This window comes from Pimephales promelas, chromosome 8, assembly GCF_988280905.1.
Source record: "Pimephales promelas chromosome 8, fPimPro1.hap1.1, whole genome shotgun sequence".
Classification (NCBI taxonomy): Eukaryota; Metazoa; Chordata; class Actinopteri; order Cypriniformes; family Leuciscidae; genus Pimephales; species Pimephales promelas.
This window is the reverse complement of record NC_142776.1, coordinates 33,976,471-34,002,803: the sequence shown is the minus strand read 5'-3', so window position 1 is coordinate 34,002,803 and position 26,333 is coordinate 33,976,471. Positions and strand designations below refer to the sequence as shown.

General features: G+C 36.8%; 1 protein-coding gene across 1 annotated transcript; it reads left to right on the top strand.

The window, feature by feature from the left end:
- The first annotated feature begins 2,317 nt into the window (after nt 1-2,317).
- On the top strand, nt 2,318-17,119 carry apcdd1l (APC down-regulated 1 like). The gene is made up of 4 exons (XM_039691831.2): nt 2,318-2,702; nt 11,030-11,213; nt 12,592-13,111; nt 15,172-17,119. The coding sequence occupies exons 1-4, from the start codon at nt 2,642-2,644 to the stop codon at nt 15,943-15,945; spliced, it is 1,539 nt and encodes a 512-aa protein (XP_039547765.2). The 5' UTR covers nt 2,318-2,641; the 3' UTR covers nt 15,946-17,119.
- The last annotated feature ends 9,214 nt before the right edge of the window (nt 17,120-26,333 follow it).

The window sequence follows — 26,333 nt, the reverse complement described above, 5'->3', positions numbered from 1 at the left end:
CTGCCGCAAATTCATGCAATTGGTTGAGTCAATGTTGCATTTTTAAGCAAAAATAACAATGTTTTGAAAGCTCCAGACTCTACACTTCTCAGGGGTTTTAATTTGGTTTGGCTTGGAATTGGGATAGAAGAACGTTTCTTAATGTATTTTATTACCTATAACTATTAAGATTTGTTTTGCCTAAGCAGTGGAATAACAATAAACTGCATATTCATGCCATCTCTCATTACTAGCAAAACCACTGGTGATCCTTATGAAACATGAACTGTACTGACCGTTACCTTTAATTCTGAAATTCAGCTATTTCCTCAAATAAACTTGAAATGTGAAGAACTGAGTTTGTGCAGCTTGCCTGGCAATTAGACACTGAATTTTATCATCACAGCAAACCACAAGTGGTGAAACGCAGCAACATGGTCTGGCTCTCATAGGGTTATGTCCGCGGTCCAACTCTGTTCTCACTCATCACTTCTTAACTGCAACAAACACATTCCTAAATGAATGATTGAATGACACAACAGTCACAAACAGTTATGAAGCTGCAGCCAAAAATGACATCACAGATGGCTTAACAAAAATTTACAAGAGTTATTGAATATGTGAAAATATTTCCGATTTTGTAGGTTACAGATTTACCAAACCTAGTCCACTAAAACACTCTAATCCACTCAATGCACTTCCAAAAAAGTGAACTCTTGAACTTGTTCTCAGGAACAGAACACAGAATCCAAATCACGCAGGTCATAAACACTTCAGTATGCATTGGCTGCAGCATTGAAACCCAAAGTGCCAGTTTCAAGAGGTTCTCATCAGCATGTTAAACACCATTAGATTTATACGCATATTTTACTAATAACCCTCACATACATGTAATATCGTATAATAGTAGATAAATTATTTAGAGCTGATATTTTAGGGTCATACAAAAAGGTCCAAAAGCTGTCACTGGGGCTGTACCTTTTCAAAAGGTAAACTTTTGTCCATTTTAGGTGCTAATATGTACATTTTTAGTGCTAATATGTATATTTTAAGTGTTAATATGTACATTTTAAGTGCTAATATGTATATTTTAAGTGTTAATATGTACATTTTAAGTGCTAATATGTACATTTTAGGTGCTAATATGTACATTTTAAGTGTTAATATGTATATTTTAAGTGTTAATATGTACATTTTATGTGTTAATATGTACATTTTAGGTGGTAATATGTACATTTTAGGTGATAATATGTACCACTAAGGTACCAATATGTACATTTTAGGTGTTAATAATATGTACATTTTAGGTGTTAATATACATTTTAGGTGTTAATAATATGTACATTTTAGGTACTAATATGTACATTTTGCGTGCTAATATGTACATTTTAAGTGTTAATATGTCCATTTTAGGTGTTAATAATATGTATTTTAGGTACTAATATGTACATTTTACGTGCTAATATGTATATTTTAAGTGTTAATATGTCCATTTTAGGTGTTAATATGTTCATTTTAGGTGCTAATATGTAAATTTTAGGTGTTAATATGTACATTTTAGGTGTTAATATGTACATTTTAGGTGTTAATATGTACATTTTACGTGCTAAATGTACATTTTAAGTGTTAATATGTATATTTTAAGTGTTAATATGTACTTTTAAGTGCTAATATGTACATTTTAGGAGTTAATATGTCCATTTTAGGTGGTAATATGTACATTTTTAGATGTTAATATGTACATTTTAGGTGGTAATATGTACCACTAAGGTACCAATATGCAGCCTTTGGGTACAAATGTGTACCTTTTGAAAAGGTACAGCCCCAGTGGCAGCTTTTGTACCTTTTTTTTCTGAGAGTGAATATTAACAGATTTATTTTGTTGGATTATACTTCCACTGTGTTATCTCAACTGTATTGCATTTCAAAACCATAGTGGCTGGCAGAGTCAAGATAGAATTTCAACATACTGTACATAAAACGGCATATATAAAAAACTTTTCTTCTCGGATGGCACTGTGCCATTGCTTTTTAACACCTACCATACCCATTTTATACGTGTGTATGAGATAAACTGAGAAAAGATTTAAGATGACAGAGTTTACGCAGGAAACCATTGCATCTGTCAAACTGTTTAAATATACAAACACGAGTGTGGGTTTGATTAACACATTTCTGTTTAAATTTAATGTTGTGTGGAGGTTTCTCAACTTGCTGGCTTTGATTGTGCCCTTTTGCACCTTACCCTGCTCCCCAGAGGGTTAATACTGGGAGGTTACAAGTTCCCTCCTCTTTTCTCTCTCTCTCTCTCCCTCTCGGATTCTCGCTCCGCTCTCTAGCTCTCTCAACTGAGTAACCCAAAGGCAGACTCCTAAAAGCACCACACAGGTTTAACATCACCAAAGAGAGCACAGAATCAACAGGGGACGTATTTTCAAGCACTATCAAGAAAGGAGATCTTGCAAACTCAGTCAAGGAGTCCTACCATGAATGGAAAACTTCATGTTTGAAGATGAAACGTATCAAAAGTGGATTAAATTAATCAGGACATCTGGTAATATCTTATCTGAAACGCTCTCCTTGACGTGTGACTATCCAGGAGAGGAGCATTTCCAGATCCTGTCCTTTATTTTAAGTGAGTTGGCGAGTATAAGTACTGATCATGGCTGGGGTGAGACTTATTCACCTGTTGAAGACAATTTGGATGGTTTTTCTCATGCAAGGTTAGTTCAGTAACCCTCTTTTTCTCTGTCCTTTGATTTGTAGCAAATGGTTTTTACTTATTTCAGGACACTAAATGCTAAAATTACACTTCGGATAACTTTTGAATGGTATGCACTCAATATGTTCATCCATCTCTTTTGGTTCCCATAGAAACAAAATTGTTTTTTACAATCTGTTGCTTTAAAGCAGAGGTTCACAATCCTGGTCATTTTGAATGTCTCCCTTATCTGACACACCCAATTCAGGTATTGGAGCCTCTACTAATGAGGTGATGATATAAATCAGTTAAATGTCTCCAAAACGTGCTGTGCTGCAGGACTTCAGGACTAGGATGAATGTGACTGTTGAATGACTGTTCAACCAAATATGATTATTTCAGCCTACAACATAACGAAATTAATATAAAAAAACCACCATAGAGCAATTTAAGAACACTAAATAGCCAAAATGATACTATAGGTAACAGATGTGTTCTTTAATACTGAACCCGAAGAACCTTTATTTTTTTGTAATCATAGTACAGCCTACCGGTATATTTACCATTTATCACAGATCAAAGCAGGCAAAACAGTCATTATAAATCAGAAACCTTCACCTACGATTAAATGATATGGCATATCTAAAGTAATGAATGTTATTATGGTATTAATGTTAATGCAAATAAATAATAATGCAAATTATGAGAATCTAAGCTCAAAGCTTAAGAATGCCTTCTTGTTAATGTGTGAAAGTATGAGAGCTGCCAAGCAAAACACATTCATTATCGAGACCAACAAGTCTGAGCATTTTCTTACCGTATCAAAAAAGGGTTTTTACAGTGTAGTTAGGATCTAAAGGATGACAAAGAGCTCTTAAGATAAGGTTCGGTTAAAGTTTTGGGGTTTATTAACCTTAATAAAACCCATGACGAAACTAAACTTGAACTTAATACTCGAAGAAAAACAAAAGATGTTTTTGCGGCTTTTTAAAAAAAACTCTCTAGTGATTTAATTAAAATGCAACACTGAACTAATACTGCATTGGTCATTCTTAGCTGTTGATATCATTTCTGATGTTGTGCATGTGTACAAAAGTCTAGAAAATGCTTCTATTTTGAATGCAAAAAAGTTTCATCAAAAGATTAAATTGTAAAATGTTGAATTTCAGACTTTTAATGCCAATATTCTCAAAAAAGTTATTTGCGTGCCATTCATCGTTGTGGTTCAGGTTCTTTGGAGATGGAAAAAGTTATTGACGTTACATTTATAGGTTCTTCAGATCATGGTTTCTGGCTTCTTTAAAGCACTGTGATGTTTTTTGAAATCAAGTTGTTTCAGGAAATTTAAAAGGTCCTCCAATTGGCATAAGGTTATAATTTACATTTTTAAGAGTGCACAAGTAACAGAAATTTGGCTTGTTCTCCAGGAAAAAAGAGTCAGTCAGGTGGCGTTTAAAGAGGTCTTAAATATAAAGAGCTTGGCTCGACACTGCGATCTTATTCTCACCTTTCCCCATGCACGGCTCTTTTCACCTGTCAGTCTGCTCCACGGGCCCAAGACCCCCGTTTTTGATCCAGACTCTTTTAAAGTTAGCAGGGGTGTAGAAGAGGCCATTGTTTCCATTGAAAGCAGATCACAGCGATGGAACTAATGCCACCATTAAAATAATGATTAGAGTAACAGGCCAACGCCATCAACGACCCCTTCTGTTCGTATGCCATTTAGGAGCTGTTTTTCTTCTATGCTTTCGTTCCTTTCAGTCAAGGATGGTTAGGGTGATGAAGAAAGCAATAGGCTTCTGTTCTCACTATCATGCCGCCTACAGAACAACAGAGAGAGAAAGAGAGAGAGAGAGAGAGAGACTGGTGCAATTACACCCGCCCCCCCAGTAACTCATGGCAGTTACGCATGACCTCGGAGGTCAGCATGTGTTCATTAATGTGCCTGTACTTACGTACTTGGCCTTTTTTCATCAAACAGCTGAATTAGATCTGCGGAAATGATTAATATCATCCGCATATGCTTGAATATTCTTCTAAAACAGATACTAAATACAATTCTGCATGCTGTAGTTGGCTGTGACACTGTCTGCTTTGATTTAAAGAGGAACATTGGGTAACACAAGGTGATTTTACAAAAACGCACGCCTCAATATTGATAAAGCACAAAGGTTTTCCAGTGTTACACTGAATTACCACCATAAATCTTCCAGCTGCTCTTTATCCATTCAACCTTTTTTTTTTAGGGGTTCAAGCACGAAGTGCTGAAACCCTATTGTTTTTGTACTGATTTTTATTATTTTAAATATGTCTGCTTTGAAATGCATGAGTAATATTCATAAGCAGAAGACATGAGAGAAAGCCTGTCAGACATTTAAAAGGAGGCCCAGTACTTGTCAGAGAGAGAAAAGCATCAATCAGCCATTGGAGTGAAAGATCAGACCAGTTACTAACTGACTGTCACGTTAACTGACGTGGAATGTGGTCAGCAATGGGATGGATTATATGGTCGACAAAATGCAAAAATATAACATAGTATAAAGCCATATGTATATGATATTCAATACCATTCAAAAGTTTGGGGTCATCTATATTTTTATATTTTTATTCCACAGCGATGCTTTAAATAGATGAAAAATAAAAGGCAGAGACTGCTGATGAAAATACATCACAGAAATAAATTGCATTTTATAAAATATTAAAATAGGACACAATTATTTTATTTTTTTTATTCAAAAAATTGTAATAATATTTCATAATATGACTGTTTAACTTGTATTACAGTACAAATACATGAAGCCTTTGTGTGCATTAGAGACGTCTTTCAAAATTATTTAAAAAATCGTATGGACCCCAAACATTTTAACAGTAGTGTATAAAATCACCACATTGATAAAACAAGATTTTGACATGTCAAAGAGAGTCTTTCTGAATATCACTGAACATGTGATATTCAGTATGACATAGTGTAACATAATCCCACTTGTGTTCAGTTAACTACAGCGAAAGTTGTGTTAGGCAGATCAAGTTCAGAATTTAGCATTGTTAACTCCATTTGAGCCATAATGTTTAATGTCTTTAATGCTCAATCACCCTAACTAATAACTAAAACCAGTTGTTTTTGGTTAGGTTAGCAATGTTAACTAGATCCAAATACTTAACAGTATTTAAAAGAATTAAGGTTAAGTTACTCAAGAGTTCTACCAGTTAGTCACTATCACAGTAATGTTGAGTTAACCTTCGGCTTTAAACGACACCAGACGATGAATAAGGGTCTTATCAAGTGAAATGATCGCTCATTAAAAAAAACAACAACAAAGTTTAAGTTTTATAAGCTCAAATGGTCGCCTTGCTCTGTTCTGTGATGCACGTTCGTGTCTCTCCTGTTCGAACTCGCTCATCAAAATGAACGAATCTTTTTCCCAGTCAATTCGTTCATTTCGTTCGTTGAATGAACCAAATGACTCGAAAAAAGATTTGTTCATTTGAACAGGAGAGTCACGAATGCTCAGAGCAAGGCGACTTAAACTTTTTATTTATGTATTAAATGAGCAATCATTTCGCTTGATAAGACCCTTATTTATCGTCTGGAATCGTTTAAAGCCCTTTGAACAGTTTGCACTGAAACTGTCTTTTGGACCTTGAACCGTTTGGTTCCCATTATATGGAGAAAAATGCTGGAATGTTTATCAAAAACCTTAATTTCTGTTCGACTGAAGAAAGAAAGACGTGGACATCTTGGATGACATGGGGGTGAGTAAATTATCAGCAAAAGTTTTTTTAAAGTGAACTACTCCTTTAAGTTACTCAAGAGTTCGGCCAGTTAGTCACTATCACAGTGATGTTGAGTTAACCTTCGGGTAACTCAGTTTGAGAAACCTTCGCATAATCCCTTATCTAAATAAAAACAATTGCTGGATTAGGCAGGGCTTATGTTCATGAAAAGACAACAATGCTCCAGAATTATAAGGTAGTTGAATGATGAGAAGGATTCTGGGTGGGGAAACATGTACACCCACTCACTATAGATGACCTCTAACCTGCTCTATACACAAATCTTATTCACACTCACATGCACACATCAATATATTCTTCTACCCCTTTCATAAATATATGCACATGAACATAAGCGTGCACACACCTTTGTTGCTTCTAGCACACACATGCATGCACACACATGCAGACTTTACTTTCAATATGAAACTTTACCTTTCTGTAACTGTACTTCATCAGACAAAAAGAGTGTGACAGAAGGAGAGAGAGAGAGAGGAATCTGAGCTCTATCCAAAGTAAATGAGGTGTAAATGGGAGTTTTTTCATCAGGGAGCAGTTATCAAAGCAGGGGTGGGTGGGAGAAAGAGGCGGCGGGCGGCACAAAGGCAGTCAAACACTGAAAAGGGCCATTTCATGCATACCAGTACAGTGATGTATCAGATGGTGATACTCTGGTACTCTGATATATGCAATGGTTCTGAATAGTTATCATATTATATGATCCAAAGATCATATAAACCTGGAAATAAATGAATTTTTAGGATTTTAACAAATGTAAATTAAAGTACTAGGACAAAACCAGAATGGAATTGTAGTACAGATGACAATGAAGATCTTCTCGTTAATGTGTGTGTGTTTAATGTGCTGTACTATCATATAGCTCTCTCTATATATATAGTCTATCTACTAGACGTTTTGTCCTCTGGAATCACGTTTTTTTTGTTTTAAATGTTTTATTAATTATAACTAAAATTTGGTCTCTCACCTCCCTTTTTTCACGCACATCATGTTAAATAGGCAACGGCAAACGGCAGAAGGAATAGTGCCAGAGAGTAAGGGCTATTTTATTTTTGGCTACTCTTTAGTAATGACGCATTAGGGGTGAGAGAGAAGCTGCCCAAATTGAAATGACAAATAAAAACAAATACATGAAACCAGTCGGAGGTACTTTTGCTAGCCTCGCTTCTTCTATAAATCAATGTCTCCAGTGTGTGTGTGTCCGGGGGTGTTGAATGGTTGGAATATTAGGACAGGTAGTTTACTTTGGCTCACACTAAAGGGAATTGCCTTTGAGCAAAGAGACCACACACATTCTACCACAGCCCCCTCTGCTGGTCAAGATGATGAACTGCCGCTTTGTCTGGGATAGGCTTCTGTGCCATTCACTTGGAGATAGAAAGATAAGAGATAAGAGACAGAGAGAGAGTGTGTGTGTGAGATTAAGAGATTAAGAGGTTAAAAGATATTGGGATCTTCTCACACTGAGTCTACATTGAGGGCGCTACCATTTTGATAAAAAAAAAACGAGTGCCGAAGTGATGACATCACTTTGTAGGACAACTCGGAAGCTAGCGGCGCATTCCCTTGATCAAAAAGCTATGCATTTTCCCCATAGACTTTTGGAAAATCGCAAAAAATAAGATCTGTGTTTAACAAAGTGTAGTGACCCTTACACGTTTTGTCTATCAAGATAATCTTTACAAGTTAATCCAAAATTTATACATTTTGAAGCCTATATAAAGTTTTTAAAAAACCACAAGCAGGTTATAACTGTGAGTTTTATGTCATAGATCAAAACGTAAAAAAATTAAGAGGGTTTGTTCACCACAGACCTTATTTCAGGCGATTTAGCAAAAACCCATTCAAAAATCCCATAGACTTTAGAGCGAGGGAACCGTAGTGCTAAAATGCTAACTCACTTCCGCGTTTTGGCCTACAGACTTGACGTCGTAACTTCGGCACTCATCATAAACTAAACTGCCTCATTAATATTCACGAGCTTTGAGCAGGATCTGAGAGAGCAGCAGTTTAAGGGTCGGTTGCTCAGACAAAAATGAAAATTCTGTCATTACTCGCCTCCAAACCAATGGGACATTAGTTCATCTTTGGAACACAAATGAAGATATTTTAATGAAATCTGAGAGCTTTCTGTCCCTCCATTGATAGCCTAGGCAACTACCACTTTTAAGCCCCAGAAAGGTAAAGACATCCATGTGACTCAAGTGGTTTAACCCCATTTTATGAACAACGAGAGTGCTTTCTTTGCGCAAAAAAACTCATAATTTATCACTTTATTAAAAACTATTTATCTCCAACGCACATTCATACAACAACGTGAATAGAATACAATCCTTGCATTAACAACACGTATGTGTCATGGTGCTCTCATGAACAGGCATGCATCCTGTGAACGCATGTTGGAGATTCTAATAGCCTATTCTAGAAACTTAAAATATGACCCGTCCAATAGTAAAGTATAACAATTTGAAATATGTTACGAAATAGCTTTGGAAATGACCCTGGATAAACAATGACTGTTTGTGATGTCCAAGTGATCAGACAGAACCTCAACTTGATAAGAACAGGTGACTAAGAGTATGTTAACTCCAACATTATCTCACATTATTGTGATCATGAGTAAGTCTTCTTTCACATCGGAAAAAAAAAACCCTCTTAAAACAGCAGAGCCTGGATTCCTCCCAAACAGCATAAGGAAATAATTCCCTCTTTTAGGGAGCAAACAGCCTGACATTCTCAATAAATGCTCTGTAATTATGCAATCAGAGACATTTTAGGGCCACAGTTAACAAATGGGAATAAAGGCTGTTCTGTTTTGTGCTTTTCTTTGCAGAGAAGCAGACTTTAGCCTATTTGATTAGAAGTTTCATCTGATGGATTAATAAACTGATTTCAACATTGATAATAATAATACATGTTTAAGCAGCAAATCAGCATATTAGAATGATTTCTGAAGGATGTGACAGTGAAGACTGCAGTAGCCTAATGATGCTGAAAATTCAGCTTTGACATCACAGGAATAAACTACTGATTTTAGTTATTTTAAATTGCAGTAATTAACTCTACAATGATTATTTCTAATCAAATAAATGCAGCCTTGGTGGGCATATGAATATTACCGTCACAAATGTTGGAACTATTTATTACAATAATAATTAGGTTAAGGGCTGTTAAGCGATTCATCGCGATTAATCGCATTCAAAATAAAAGTTTGTGTTTACATAATATATGTGGGTGCACTGTGTATAATTATTTTGTATAGGCCTATATATATAAATACACACACATGTATATATATTTAGGAAAAAAATATTATTTATATATAAAAAATTTATATTCATATATAAAATAAATTATATAAATCTATATACAGTATATACATAAAAATATTTTTTTTAAATATAAACAAGCGTGTGTATTTATATATATAAAATAATTATACACAGTGGACCCACAAATATTATGTAAACACAAACTTTTCATAGAAAAAAAGTCACAATGCAATAATCTTAATTGTTCTAAAAACAGGATTCATTTTCTATTGATTTTGGTGTTGGATGTGACGACTTGGACCTGTAATAATTATTTGACATTTGGCACAGGAGTAAATGAGGTCCCAAATAAACTGTTTGTTCCTCTTTGGATGAAGTTTGATAGAGCAGCGCACATTTTTGAGTCCGTATACAGGGACGCACTTCTCAGCAAGCAACTTCTCAAGGCTACTACACCATTTATCTACAGTGTTCTTTCTCAAGGACAGCTCTGTGGCGAGAGATTTACAGATCAAACAAAGATGCCCGGTGCCATGTTGACAAATCACTCCTCACGAGCTCGAACCATGTTTGGCTTTCTCCCCGTTCAAAAAAATTGTCAAAAATTGTTGTTTAAATTGGCCAGCACCACATATCCCTTCCCGTTCCCTTGAAGATGGTGTCTGATTGAAGTGACATGCCAAACCTCTGGCCTCCTGCCCTTCACCACAAATCCTGGTCAGAGCAGGATTGGGGATCTATTTATGGCTCTAATAGACCTCATCACGTTTCATTACACGGAAAATTACAGAAATGCAAAATCCTTCAACCACTTCCAGTTCAGCAGAATCCTGTTTATAGACCGTAAAAGAGCATGAAGTGAAAATGCTCCTCTTGGAGTTTTATTTTTATTTTTTTATTGCTGGAGGTACCAAAGCTTTTTGAAGTGTCTGAGGTTTTTTACAGGCTTAATTTATTCGGAAATGTGGCTACAGAGTCATGAAAAGAGATCAGCACATTATTGCAAACTTAGACCTTCTGGAACGATTTCAGTGAAGCCCTTTGGATTTAATACATTGGCAGCTCTTACATGCAACAACAATCCACATAATCTGTTAATTAGGACTAACTTAAAACTTATGACCTATATAGAAACCTTTTAGGATTTTTGCATGAGGGCTAATTCACAACTTCAATAATGATGAGAAAACAAACAGTTAGCAAGTTGCCAAAACCTGACTCTGATAATAACGAAGCTTGCATGCTGATATAACAATGCAATATGATATTTTCCGTGTCTCCTCAGTTTTGTGTGTGACGGGCAGTAAGTTGTGGGAAGTGCCCACCGCCCCCCTCGTACCCCATGCCAACCTCAGCACTAGACTGTTTTGGGAGCCACAGTGCCAGGTTCAGCTACGCCATCTACAGAACGAAGCAAGAGTCACAGCCACCATACCACCCAAATTGGAGGGCCACTGGGTGTCAAGCAGGTAAGAGCCCCCTAGAAAGACTTTTCTACTTTTAAAGTCAACATGAATTAAAATTTCACCCAAATTATGTTCTTAACAGTAATACAGAATCCTGGCATTATTGTGAAGGATTCACCAGCCCGTTCTCATCCCAAGGTGTCATCTAACTGACGCTTTTGACCATGCGTCAACATCCGACGCACATGGCAACCAATATGAGACGCGCCTCCTAGTGGTCTAACCCAAACACTACCCCAGACCTAAACCTACCCGCGTCATCTAACTGACGCTAAAGGTTGCCATGTGTGTCGGATTTAGACGCATGGTCAAAAGCGTCAGTTGACGCCCTAGGATGAGAATGCGTTGTGCATGCATATTACCACTGCTGAGAAGTTGAGTAAAATCAAGCAACTTGTTCAGTAAATCTTTAAAAACAATGGCTACCTTTAAATATTTAACAAATTGTACACTACTATACACAATTTTGGGATGGGTAAAATTTAAAAAGTCTTATTTAATTAAAAATAAATGTTTTCTATATTAATATATTTTAAAATGCAATTTATTCCTGTGATGCAAAGCTGCATTTTTTTGCACCACAACTCCAGTCTTCAGTGTCTGATTCTAATATGATGATTTGATGATGATTTTCTGCTCAAAACCTTTATTATTATCAATATTGTGCAATTTGTGATACATTTCTTTAATTCTTTGATGAATAAAGGTTAAATAAACTAGAATTTTTTTCCAAGTAGACACTTTTGTAACAATGTGAAAGTCTTACTGTCACTTCTGATGAATAAAAGTATTAATAAAAACAAAAAAAATCTTACTAACTGTGACTTTCGAATGGTAGTGTAGTTGAGATTGTAATTTTTTTCCTTGTCGTGACGTATATCCGAGTGAAACGTCTTCTGAAATTAGAAAAAAATGTAGAGCAGGGCTTGATTTTGTCCTTCGGGAATTGATTGGATCGTTGGAGGTTGGGCATTGCAAACAAAATGGAGGCAGATTTGAATGCGATTCTCTGAGAGGCGGTTCACCGATAGCCACGTGACCGAAATAGAAGAGAGGTCGTTTCGATGGGGGAGGGCAGGGTATGTATTTGATTAAAGATTATAAGGGTACATGAATTTAAAAAAAAATAATAAAGTGCATAGATAAATCATTTATAAAAAAAACACTACAATATTACATATAAAAAGAAGATTTGTCCAATTTGATTTCATGCCGACTTTAAGTTTTAAATTTTACAATAAATACTAAAAATCAAGTCCCATCCTACATTTTGTCTCAAACATCCGGTTTCACTTGGAAATGCATCAGATTATGGGGCTAAAATGGTTTGCGATTGTCATATCGACTAACTTCCTGACTATATTTGTTATTTTCTTCTCAGATGTGAAGTGCGACCCGGTCCAGAATTCCTCACTCGATCCTACTCATTTTACCAAAGCCCCACACGTCTCTTCAGGGCCCTCCAGCACTATTACTCTGACAGTGATTGCCACATCCCAACCTACTCTCTTGTGATCAGGGGTAAACTGCGGCTACGCCAGGCGTCATGGATCACCCGTGGAGCCACTGAAGCAGAGCACCACCTCCATAAAGTAGGGATGGTCTTTCACAGCCAGAAAGCCATTCATCATCTCGCGACCCGCCTGCCCTCGTGGCTCAAAGCTGGAGGACACCTGGTGCCTCATCGCTTCTATGAACTCTTTAATGCCAAAGCAGAGAAAGACTGTCTGGGAGCTCTTGGCTTCTCCATGATGGAACTGGAGCTGCTGCGTGTGGAGACCCATCACCATCCTCACAGCAGGCCGGCTCAGGAGCTGTTCCTAGGGGACGTGCACACAGACTGGAACGAAAGGGTGCACCATAGACCGACTGGTTACCAGGAGCCTCTACAGAATGCTATGGTGAGAATTAAAGGGATATTCCACGCGAAACACAAAGGAACGATTGGAACCAAACCGTTGTTCCATAGTAGAAAAAAAAATACTATGGAAGTCAATTAATGGTGCCAAAGTTTCACTCGTTCTTCAAAATATCTTCCTTTGTGTTCAGCAGAAGAAAGAAACTCATGCAGGTTTGCAACAACTTGAGGGTGAGCAAACGTTGACAGAATTTTCATTTTTGGGTCAAGTATGCCTTTAAAGAGAAAAAATCTGTCACCATTTACTCACTCTTGATGTTCCAAACCCCTAAGACTTTGGTAAATCTTTTGGAAAAACAAGATAATTTTTAATAGGAGAGTTAACAGTACACAGAAGCAGTGGTGGAATGTAACGAAGTACAAATACTTTGTTACTTTACTTAAGTACATTTTTCACATATCTTTACTTTACTTAAGTAGAATAAATAATGCATACTTTTTACTTCGTTACATTTTGCAGCAATTATTATACTTTCTACTCCACTACATTTCTACAACGTCTGTTACATTTTCATTACATTTTCTGATCAGTTTTTCCCCTGCCAAAACGTAATCTGACCATCCGTTCGTTGCACGTTTGTCTCACCAGTGACGTTTGGTTGCCATTGATATATCAACCCGGTCACACTAAATACGTCTCGCACGCAGTGTGTTTATCGTGCAATTTATACACGAAAATTTGTTTTTACATGCATAGGAAACGCACCGTGTGTAATATACGTTTGGTTAGGATTATGGCAAGCCAAGAGGTTTAGAATTACACCATAAATTAATCGCGTTTACTGCCAAACATAGTTATTAACATATAGTAAGGATAAGCATGATGTGTATATTGCCTAATTGCAAGCTTGTTTCAGAAATGGTGACAACTATTTTGTTCCATCATTATTGAACATCATTATAGAAGTATTAGGTTGAATGAGTTAGAATTAAATGTTTTATTAATCATTAGAAAATAGACATTAAGAGAATAAATTGTTATGCAAGTACTTTTACTTTTAATACTTAAAGTACATTTAAAATCAGGTCCTTTTTACTTTTTACTTAAGTATGGTTGTCATTGTGTTACTTCTACTTTTACTAAAGTAAATATTTATCTGGTTATTTTTACTTTTACTTAAGTACTAAGATTCAGTACTTCCTCCACCACTGCACAGAAGTCACGGTTTGGTACGTACCTCCGTTTTGGGGTCACGATTTGATACGAGTTTGTTACATTTACATGTCTTCTTCTGCTCTTTTTCCAATTGTGGCAGTTAGCATACAGCATTGTGTTGCATTACTACGCGCGCCCCCTTCTGGATTGGAGTGTGGATTACCTGTGACTGACTGTATTCGTCGTCTGACTATACGCACCAAACCATAACGTCCGTACCTTCAGACTGATCTCATGACATTGCGCGTGCATGACATGCCAATTCATATTTCCATTTTTGGCGTGCTATCAACATATAACGTATCACACATAATCACTTTTCAGCGTGTTAATGAACGCCGTTGACTTAACATTACATTACTATATATATAAATATATGACCTACCCCAACCCGTCCCTAAACCTACCCGTCACTGGGGTTAATACCATTTATGAGTCTTCCCCTACCATCCTAGGAAAAAATATCACTCCCCAGATGTAGATCAACATTTACTTTTCCAAAATAGAGCAAAAAAGTCATTCTGTATTATTGGAATTACACCAGTCTTCAGAGTCACATGATCCTTCAGAAATCATACTTATAGCTAATTTGCTGATCAAGCAACTTTTTATTATTACTGTTGAAAACGGTTGTGCTGCTTAAGATTTTTGAGGGAACCATGCTACATTTTCTCCTAGATGTATAAAGTTCAGAAGAGCAGCATTAATTTAAAAATAGAAATCTTTCACAACATTACAAATGTTTTACTGTCACTTTTGATCAACTGAATGCATTCTTGCTCAATAAATATATTAAATCCTTTAAAAAAATATCTCACTGACCAAACATGTGAATCCTGTAATAATATGAATATTATAAATTAACAAAAATCCTTGTTTTGTCTCAGCACCACATCCACCCATGCCCAGTGTGCGCCCTGGTATACCGAGCCTCTGAACAGAATCCACCCATTCTTCCCCCATCCCCGTCCGTCCCTCTGGATCTAAACGGAAATTGGGTGAGCCAACGCTGCGAGTCCCGTCCATCCGTCCTCTTCCTTACACGCCTTTTTGTTTTCAACGAGGAGCAACGCACTTGGGAGGGGACCTACCAACATTACTCTGACCCAATGTGCCACCAGCCCATCTTTACATTGTTGGCATCAGGTCACTATGTTAAAGTAGGACAGTCGGTGAAAGTACGTGGGGCCACTGAGGTCGTCTTCAAGGTGACACGGGCAAAAGCGATTGTTTTTGACCGTGCATTGTTGCGGGAACTGAATTCAACGCAAAATGGAAGATGTGGACAGGCGGGCAGGTGGGAGGTGGGCGTCGAGCAGGACATAACCCGGACAGACGGTTGCGAAGCATTGGGGATACGACTTCCGCACAAAGAGTATGAGCTGTTTAAGATGGGGGTGGATCATAAAGGGCGCCCCCTGTTGTTCAATGGGGAAAGGCCGACGGATGGATCCAGCCCGGATCGACCTGCAAAAAGGCCAACATCTTTTCAGACACCAATGGTGCAATGCAGCACAAGGGTCAGGGTGGAGCCACGCTACAGTTCCTACAGTGATCATTCAACGGGACCCAAGACCACAAGCTCTGCTAATGCACTGCACTCTTCATTGATCCTGCTGTCCGTTCTAAATGCATGGTGCTGGAAGATTCATCTTTTCTAAAAGGCGACGTGCTATTCATGTTGACTGTTCAAATTCTGACCTGTTTATAATGGGCATAGCATAGCACAATCTAATAGACTGAAGGAGGATCGGTCAGTTCGGTGCTATGACAAAATGCTAGCTGTAAATGCTCTGAAATATGACTTTTTTATCTAAAGAGATTTTCATAAATCAAAAATGTACATAGAAACCTTTTAATCCTATAGTATATCAACATTCATTTTAATATCTGTTATTTGGGGTGTTGTTTCCTGTTTTGATAAGAACTACAGATAAACGAATATCTATTCAAAGAATTATTGTTCTGTAGAAAATGCATTTACCAACATTCCAGCAAGATAACAAAGATGAACAGTTAAAGGCGACGTACTTTAAATACTTAGAAGTGTACAACCAACGATGCGATTTTGGGGCGGGACTATCTCTGTGACCCACCAATAAGAGGTGGGGCTGTTTCGAAACAATTATTCTGTTTGATGCAGAAATGACACCCTTCAGCTTTAAGACATGGGAGATATAGATAGATATCCGTTTGTCTGGGAATAAAGAAAGAATACTTCCCCAAATCTGGTAACTGAAGTGTGTCTACGGACTAAATTTGCCATTAACTATCCTGTATTATTTCAACATTAGGCCCTTGTCTTGACAAGGCGACGTAGCTCATTTTTGCCATCTTATACATTTTATTTAGAGTTAATCTTCCAACAATGGTGAGGGTGAACATATTTATTGCCACCATTAAAGTAATTTTGATAAGAAACACAATTTTGTTTTGATTTGAGCATTGATTTCCTGTTATTTATGTTTACACACATAATATAATACTCTACAAATGTATAATGTGTGACTGCATGCACGTTTAGTGAACTCTTGCACAATGGTTCAATTCATATCCAATGTTGAATACATGTGCAATACATTTGAACAGACCTGTCATATGGCTTCCACATTATGCTCACGCCCGCCAATATCTCAAGCGTAAGTTCTCAGAACTCTGCGTACAAATCTCTCCCTCTGTTTATTTGGAAGAACAGGAAGTGTTCAACTCATTCAGTCTTAGTTTAGCAGAGCGTGCGATTTTCTGTTTTTACAGAGTGGAGTGATTCCTTGTTCTGGAGGCAATCTTCAAAAAATCTGAACTGAAACTGTCAAACATTAAAGTGGATGCATGATATTGATTGTTATAATTTTGACACGACCCTTACAAAAATGCACCATAGTAGCCTTTGTTTCCAAAATACCATAGAACCATATGAACCAAAATATTATATCTTAAAAAAAGAGATCCTGTATTTATTTATTGGTTTATTTGGTTTTACAGTACAAAAAAATAGCTGTAGTTACAATGGCAACCAGTTACCATTATAAAATGTTATAATAGAATACTTAGGTAAGTGCATAAGTATTAATGCATCCGTTAATATGAACAACATGGTGATTTCACACGATTTCAAAATCTTTGTTGATCCTGGAACAACACTTAACCAATCAGATTTAAGGGACACGTTTACTGTTTATGTCAAGTTTAGGCTTATATACAACCAGGGTTAGATGCTTCCACATCAGTTTTATTCACGTATAATTTCTCTCAGATTTCATGGATAAGTTATGGGTAGGGTTAAGTTTAGGGCAAAATTTTCAGACTGGAATTTTGTTCCAGGATCAACAATCTATGTCGATCTGAACGTCTTAGCAAAAATCACAGTGACCATACAACAAAGTCAATTACTAAATAATCAAAGATTCTAGACACTCGTGTTCAAATATTGTACACAGAAAAATCTGTAATCTGAAATAATTAAGCAATAATGAGAACCTTTTTAAGAACATGTGCTGACTTGCTGATAGGATATGCTTCTGTAAAAGCCAAGTTATTTACAATGATTTGTGAAGAACTACACTACCCATGATCCCGAACAGACTACCAGTCAGAGAAGTCACGGTTACCATGGAAACAGTAGTATGAATGGAATGAACGATGTCCAAGGTAGAGTATGTTGCATGATTTCATGAAAGTATGATGTATTGCAACATCAGAAACGGAGAAATACAAAATAATGACTATTGTAACGCTTGACGTAAAGCAAGTCAAATTTGTAGTTTTCTTATGTCTCATTAGAACTACAGAAATGTGACCCGAACTGGCAATCTTACATAGCGTGGTTATAGCAGATATAGGACCGCAGGCATAAGTGCCTTTCACCCTGTTACGACTTAATGAACCATTGAAACGATTTTGGAAACATTATTTTAAGGTAAAAAACTTACTTAGTGTTGCTTTAAAAAGCTTTCAAAATCCCTATGGAGAATGCAGAACCAAATTAAGGCACTAACAATTTTTTTTGCAGACACGGTTGTCTCGTGAAAAAAATAAAAAATCTGCTTGAATGCAACAGTGACAATCTTATTAATCAAAAATGTTCTCAACATGTGCACTTGCCAGATAACAGCCAAACCTAGCAGGCATGAAGGATTTGGCTTAATCCTTAATTTTGCGACGTTCATCTTCGCAAAGCCTCAAAGGCTTTCACCCAAAAAGGAAAATTCTTTCATTAATTACTCACGTTCATGTTGTTCCAAACCTGTAAGACTTTTGTGTCCCTCCATTGATAGCAACAGAACTACCACTGTGATGCTTCAAAAACTTAAAGGGATTGTAAAACTAATCATAAATTGAGCGGTTTTGTCCAGATTTTCTGAATAGACTTGAGTTCCGAAGTAGAACAAAAGTCTTACGGGTTTGGAACAACATGAAGGAGAGTAATTAATAACAATTTTCAATTTTGGGTGAAATATCCCCCTAATAAGCAATGTGCAATGTCATTACCCAACTGCATGTCATATAGCCAACCCTTACCCAAAATACTCCAGCGACTTCCGCAGCGCATGCTAATTCATTTATTTTTACTTACTTCAATCTACGTCATTAAAGGAGTAGTTCACTTTAAAAAAAAAACTTTTGCTGATAATTTACTCACCCCCATGTCATCCAAGATGTCCATGTCTTTCTTTCTTCAGTCGAAAAGAAATTAAGGTTTTTGATGAAAACATTCCAGCATTTTTCTCCATATAATGGACTTCATTGGGAACCAAACGGTTCATGGTGAAAATGAGAGTTTCAGTGCAGCTTCAAAGGGCTTTAAACGACACCAGACGATGAATAAGGGTCTTATCTAGGACCCTTCGAGTCATGACTCGAAAAATTTGTTCATTTTGATGAACGAGTTCGAACAGGAGAGTCACGAACGCTCATTACAGAACAGAGCAAGGCGAGCAGTTGTGCTTATAAAACTTAAACTTTTTTATTTATTTTTTTAAATGAGCGATCGTTTCGCTTGATAAGACCCTTATTCATCCTCTGGAATCGTTTAAACCTCTTTGAACAGTTTGCACTGAAACTGTCTTTTGGACCTTGAACCGCTTGGCTCCCAATGAAATCCATTATATAGATAAAATCCTGGATTGTTTTCATCAAAAACTTTAATTTCTTTTCGACTGAAGAAAGAACGACGTGGACATCTTGTATGACATGGGGGTGAGTAAATTATCAGCAAAAGTTTTTTTTTAAAGTGAACTACCCCTTTAAAACCATCTGCAGGCATATTCCTGTTAAACAACTCTTTTGGAATCATAAAATGATTGAGTTTGTGGTTTTTCTGTTAAAAGTTATGAAATAATGATTGCTGGCCGAGGGACGTAACGGAAGAGAACATGGAGGGCAAGGCGAGTCAGTGAGTCGCATCCAAAAGGCAGCAGATTGTTCATATTAAATCTTGTCGGTGATGGTGGCTCTGGGTGCCATGAGGTAATCCTTTCTGGTAATAACAAGAGTTCCGAAGGTTGGGAAGTTGGAAATAATAAATAGAGAGAGGGAGAACAAGGCACATTTCCATACTGACACTCAAAAGCAGTTGGGTCTGTTAGAGCTTGCCAACAACAACAGATGAGTCCAAGCTAACTCTAGAAGTCCAGCAACACGGATTAAAAATAAGCGACAATTCTTTCTGTGGTTACAGTTAAACTAATAAAAGCTAACTGTCAGAAAGTCATATTGCAAAAAGGCCTTCGGCTTATAATCACGCTTCTTGCTTGTCAAAAGAATCTATTAAAAGATTTAACACAAGGCCTATTTTACACTGTTCAATGAAAAGTTACGAAGCATAACAGCGTGACTGTGTCCTAGTTACAATGTCTTTGCTCCATGCTCCACTGCTCCAATTATTATCGCTAATGGGATGGGCGTACTTTGATCATTGGCTCTTGTGATCAAAAACAACACACTAGAGCTGCCGTAGTGGGTCAGGATGACAAAATAAACCGGCTTAAGAACTTTTAAAAGGGGAGGAGAAACATTTTCCATGTGTTTTGTTGTTGACATCAAAGGCCGTGCGCATTTGCCACTGGTAGAAGCGTGACATCCACGAACAAAACTACACTAGTTGAACAAAAACGTGATCCAAACTGCATTCAAGTCACTTGCAAAGTGCACTGTGTGGTGAAGAGCAGGTATAGTAATGTGATTACAATTCAAGAGATGTTTCGAAGTCAGTATGATATTTTAAAAGGAAATTAACACTTTCATTCTAAAAGGATGCATACAGATGTGACGCAATGACTCAATATAGCCTACTAGCTGAGACTCTTCTTATGTGCCAATATAGATATATATATATTATTTATTAAGGAGATTTTTGCTTAGATCATTCTGGTGTTGATTTGACACTCGATGTTCACTTTAAAATCAAGAAATTAAAAAATAATAAATGAACAACAACAAATTGCCTCATGATGCACAACCAGCAATCAGCTATAAAACAATGTTTACTTTTTGAATAAGGGTTTTTTGGGTTTCATGCATTGCAAACATAATAGCGTGCTTTTGTATCGACGAGAATCTGAATTGCTTGTATTTAGACTGCAATCATTGTAAATAAAGTCAAACAATAGTGCTCAATTTGGACATGGATGAAAGGATCAAATCAACTAGACTTGACATGCACAGTCCACTGGGGTGAAGTGGTCCAAATTTGGCGGTAAGTTTTGCAATCATGCATCTGCAGGAGAACACGTTCCTGGCTGGCAAACGATAATTAAAAAAAGACGTACAACAACACAATGCCAAAGTTAAATGTTTTCCTTTGGCAAATTGATGCATCCAAACCTCAGAATCTTTGTGGGTTTGTCATAATAATTCCCTTGTAAGGAAACAATGTGAACCAACTTCTTAAACAGATGATGAAATCCAGCCCTTCAACGCAAAAATGACAAAAGTACAAAGACAACATTCCATACTTAACAGCAGCCAAAAAAAATCCCCTCGGTCGGCCAGACAACTGACGTTGCTTTAGATGTAGCAGAGATGCTTAAAAAAAAGCGTTATTGTATCTCATTACAAAAGTATTCTTTACACATGGTAAGCATTTGCACTATTTATAAGAGTCATTATTTGATGGTATTCCTTCCAAACCATCATGAAACTGATTTCATCCCACAAAATGATACTACCTCTTGAGACCGAGCTGGTACAAGCAAGTTGCTTTACAAAAGTCTTCCAGAGTACAATAACAGCCTCACATACGCACAATTCATTAATACTCCATCATCTAAAATGGGAAATTCACATTGCTGTAAGTGTTACGTCAGGGCCATATATGCCCTTTTATATTCTCGACTGAACAGACCTCCGCTCACAAACTCCATAAACATCCATTACAATGCTGTACAGTTGAGAATATGAGCTGCAGCTGTCTAATAAAATCAGCAAGACCATCTGGCTAAACCACTGACAAAAGGAAATATTAAAAGACATTACATATCTATACAGTTTCTTCTGCAGTTTTTAAAGTGTAAGTGTGAGGTCCTGTATTGGCTCAAATAAATCTGTATGAAAACCAGGGCAAATGTGTTAAGATTGACCTCATTCCTAGACTTTACATTTCCCGATTTTTCCCTATACTTGTTGTTTACGTTCAGCCATTACCAACTGTGTTCATGTGAACTTTGTGTGATTTTGACATAACCTTGTGTATTTGACAGTTTAAGCACAATAAGACGTGAGAACTTACGTTTACAGGACGCGCCGTCTGACATGACACCCAGCTCTCTGTGTGACTCAGAATTCATGATGATGAAGAACTGCACTGTCACATGAGCGTGACCGTGATAAAGATGATAACAACAGATGATATTCAAGGCCTAACAGATGTTTTTAGTTTTGGAAAAGTATCGGAGGCACGAGCTGTAAAGGCTCCGCCCTCTTCTGGAAAGCAGGATGGGCAGCCGCAGCTCATTTGCATTTAAAGATACATGCACAAAACAGCATGTTTTTCCTTCCACTAAAAATGGGCATTTACAACATGCTATAATAAATATGTATTTTGAGCTTAAACTTCACAGACACAATCTGGGGACACCTGAGACGTATATTGGATTTGTAAAAAGGGGCATAATTGGTCACCTTTAAAGCTAATAATAAAAAGTTGAAATACAATCTTGCAATTTCAACATGTTTTGGCTAAATAACTCAATTTAGTTAAAAACTCCTTTAAAAAAAGTCAACTTTGCAAACTGAAAACAGCATTTAATGTATAGCAAAATGTGGTTTACTTGCAACAAATTTACAAAAAAAGAACGTAATACTTTAACTTAATACTTAAAAAAAGCTAGTTATGTATGTAATGCAATTATGTTTGTTATGTCTCTAATTATTTATGACTGCAGACCAACATCTGCTCTGTATTTTTTACCCAAATTTATATATAAAAAAGGGGCATTGCATTATAAAGTTTTTTATAGCAAACACCAAATCAAGGTTCACATTCCTGCAAGGAAATCCAAAAAGGTATAGCTGGAACAGACTTCCTAACTTTTTTTTAAATACATTATTTTTTGCAAGTTATGTATACATATGTGCAGATGTCCTGTCATTTTGTAACTTGAACATGTTGTAGATCTATTTGTGAGTGAGATAACTTTAAGTTAAAGGGATAGTTCACTTTGAAATTAATTTGTGATGTTTTAGCTTACCTCAAGGGCATCCAAGATGTCTTTGTTTCCACAGTATTTTCAATTTTGACATTTTTTGGTCAAACCGGTGTTGTCTGTCAGTCATATGCAGTTTCAGGGGGTCCACCTCAAAGAGCATGCACAGAGAAGTCAAAATTAAACATGATTTAATGACTCGTAAATGTAAGTACACATTGATGGCCTAAGACACGAGCGGTTTGTGTGAGAAAACGAACAGTATTTCTTACCTCTTGTTAACAGCCGTCGAACTGACCTGAATCAGACGTCCAACTGAACCGAACCGAACTGAACTGAACCGTGTCCAGACGTTACGCCGGAAGTGATCTCTCGCGCGTCTATGTCACGCATTGTCTATGTTGTTTACACGGAGATTTCGGAAGTTTTACCTGGCTTTCACTAGACATATATTTAGATATATCGAACTGCGATTTCCCGTGTATCTAAATATGTTTAGTGAAAGGTTTGAGAAAGTGAAAATTAATAGTGTGCGATTTCAGTCATATGAAAAGTCACTTACAAGGCAGTTGACATAGAAATATCCCAAAAATTCAATCAGGAAATCCAACGATCCATCATTTTGTTGTAAACTATCAAAAGATTAACGAGCATTAAAATGTATATCTGGCACACGATTCACAATACACTGAAAATGCATAAATAAGACAATGGAAACAGGACAAAAGAACAAACAACAGAAAGTTTTGGTCTGGGGCTTTATTGATTTAATTTATTAAGATGCTACATAGTCCAACAAAGTTGGGGTTTCTTTATATACCATTATAGACTACTTGACTAGGAATATCAACCTTATTTTTCATCTTAGACTCATTATTTATTTATTTATATACATACAAAACGGTCACCTTCATGTGTACATCGTATGTGAAGGTTTGGGGCACAATAATAAGGTTTTCCTTGAATTATGAGCCAGCTGATTTGGCTGATAGGCCCCCAAATCCCTCCCTCTCCATGGCAATCATACTCCTTGGTGAACTATACATAAACTGCAGTCCCAAAATCCCTATACCCTGAATGTCTCCTCAAGTTACTCCCAAAGCAAAGTTTTACCGTTTGTCAATATCGTAAGCTCCTCTGTTCTTAGAAATCCAATATTTAGCAATAAGATGATTAACTGAAACAAAAGCGTCTCAAGGAGGGGGGTAGAAGAGAAACATTAAAGAAAAAGACACCCCCACAACACCAAACTATGACACAAATACACATCAGGTCACAAAATGGTCCCCTGTTGGAAGAGTCTCTTTTCGGGTGTCATTTCACAAAGACCAGACCGTTGTGCATGGGAAGATGACATTCTTTATATGTAGTGCATTTTTAATATAAACAGTTCTGTGCAATAAAAGCTTTATTCATAACTTAAATCCAAACAAACGACTAAATTAACATCAGAGGACAGCAAAGAAACAGAGGGCTCAGGAAAACAGTGCAGAAATGTCAGGAGTGTTTTTTTTTTTAAAGCCTTATGCTGCGAGATAAACCAGTGTTGTGTACATTTCAGACCACCGACAAGGCATATCGAAGCCATGCATTTATCTGGAAATGAGGTGTAGGCTTGGCATGGCTAAAATACAGGATACAATACTCACACGTGTCCGTTTTTAAAAGAATAGTTGCCCTCAAGAAAAAACATTTCATCTCTGTTTACTCCCTCATCATGTTGTTACGACCTCATATTAATCACTTTCTCCAAAATTAGATGCTATGCAGATTGTCCGAGCTGCTCTTTCCCATAAACGTTGATGGGGATTGATCCTGAAAAGATCCAAAAAGGACAAAAATCATTGTGTACCATGTTCTAAAGCCATGCAATAGCTTTGTGTGAACGCTAAAATCATCATGCAAAACCTGAAGCATATCGACTTAATTCAGTCCATCTCTAACACAAATCTATTCGTATGGCTTCAGAATTAGGGTTAAAGATCTTTGGACTAGCTTTATGATAGTTTCATGACTATTTTTGTCCTTTTTCACAGCAACATACTGTAAATCATGTATGGAAAAGAGCAGCTCTTCCCAACATCTTGTTTCTCAGAAGCAAAACATTTGGGGTTGGAACAACGTGAAGATGAGTAAATGATTATAAAATGTTAAATCCTGGGTTTACTATTCTTTTTTTGTTCTTTTTTGAAGGGGTAAAGTGAGAGGGGGGTCAGTGTTAATGGACCTGATGGTGAACTCTCCTCATGGCATCTTAAGATAGAAAGTTCATAGGGAGAGAGACCTTCAACCATTTGCTTGTAGATGGTGCATCAGATATTACGCTTAGCAGCTGCACTATTATTGTATATAATAATGACTTGATCAATAAATTAACTCGGGTCGACAGGCAGCGAAATGGAAACAGAGGTGTGCTAAAAGGGCCTGAAAAGGAGATTTCACCTATGGAGCAGCTTAATAAAATATAAAGTATTTTTTGCTCTAAACAGAGCCATGCATTCAAGCACATATCCCTTACCAAAAGAAAACAATAATAAAGAATTCTGTTCCTGACAGGGAAATCGGTTTGTGCAAAGCATCATCGGAAGCGTTGGTTTCAGAGACATCGCCTCACCGACATGGAGAAATATTGTTTCAAATGGTTTTTGGAGCAAATGACTAGGTGAACGGCCAAAGGGTTTCACCAACACTTCCCCAGTAACAGCCGTTTGAAATATCAGTCACTAACAGTCCATTTCTTTGCTGTTGATTTAAGACGTCTGAAAACCAAACGAAACAAAACCTAATAGTCAAACCGCATTGCCAAAGCCACTTAAAAGCCAGACTTCGTGGTGGTTTTGTCTCGAAAACCTGGATTGGCGTGTGTTTTGCAAGTGAACATTAAATTGGCATGAAGCAGTGATGGTCTTTTAACTAAAAAATTTGGGTAATTAGTGACGACATCATATATTCTTGTTGAATAATCTGATTTGTTGAGGAAATATATGTTGAATCATAGCACTTGTTGGTACTCAAACATATCTTCGGGACTGAACGGAAGTGGATGGAGGATGTAAAACACGTTATTTCAACAACAGTGTGACTGGGGAAGATACTAGAAGGCTTTTTTTTTAATCAATTACCCGGAGAGTGATTGCAAATATACTTTAGTGAACTGCTGCTTTAATGCCGGATGTTTGTGTATGCACAGATTAAATGTCATATGACACTTTTCAAAGATGTTTAGCATTTGTATACAGATAAAATTTGCTTCTGACCCATTGAAAAAAAAAAAGTGATAAACAACATTCACTCTAGCACAACGCAGTCGCACATCTGGTGTTAGAAAATCCCTACAACATTTTAGTGGTTAAAATCTATGATATTTTTGAACTTGCATCAGCAATAATTAAGGAAGAGGGGCCAGG

Excerpts from the sequence above, each read along its gene's own strand:
- apcdd1l (XM_039691831.2), top strand. The coding sequence starts at position 2,642 with ATGGCTGGGGTGAGACTTATTCACCTGTTGAAGACAATTTGGATGGTT. Across the intron at positions 11,214-12,591 it reads GGCCACTGGGTGTCAAGCAG|ATGTGAAGTGCGACCCGGTC; the intron begins GTAAGAGCCCCC and ends TTTTCTTCTCAG. Across the intron at positions 13,112-15,171 it reads AGCCTCTACAGAATGCTATG|CACCACATCCACCCATGCCC; the intron begins GTGAGAATTAAA and ends GTTTTGTCTCAG.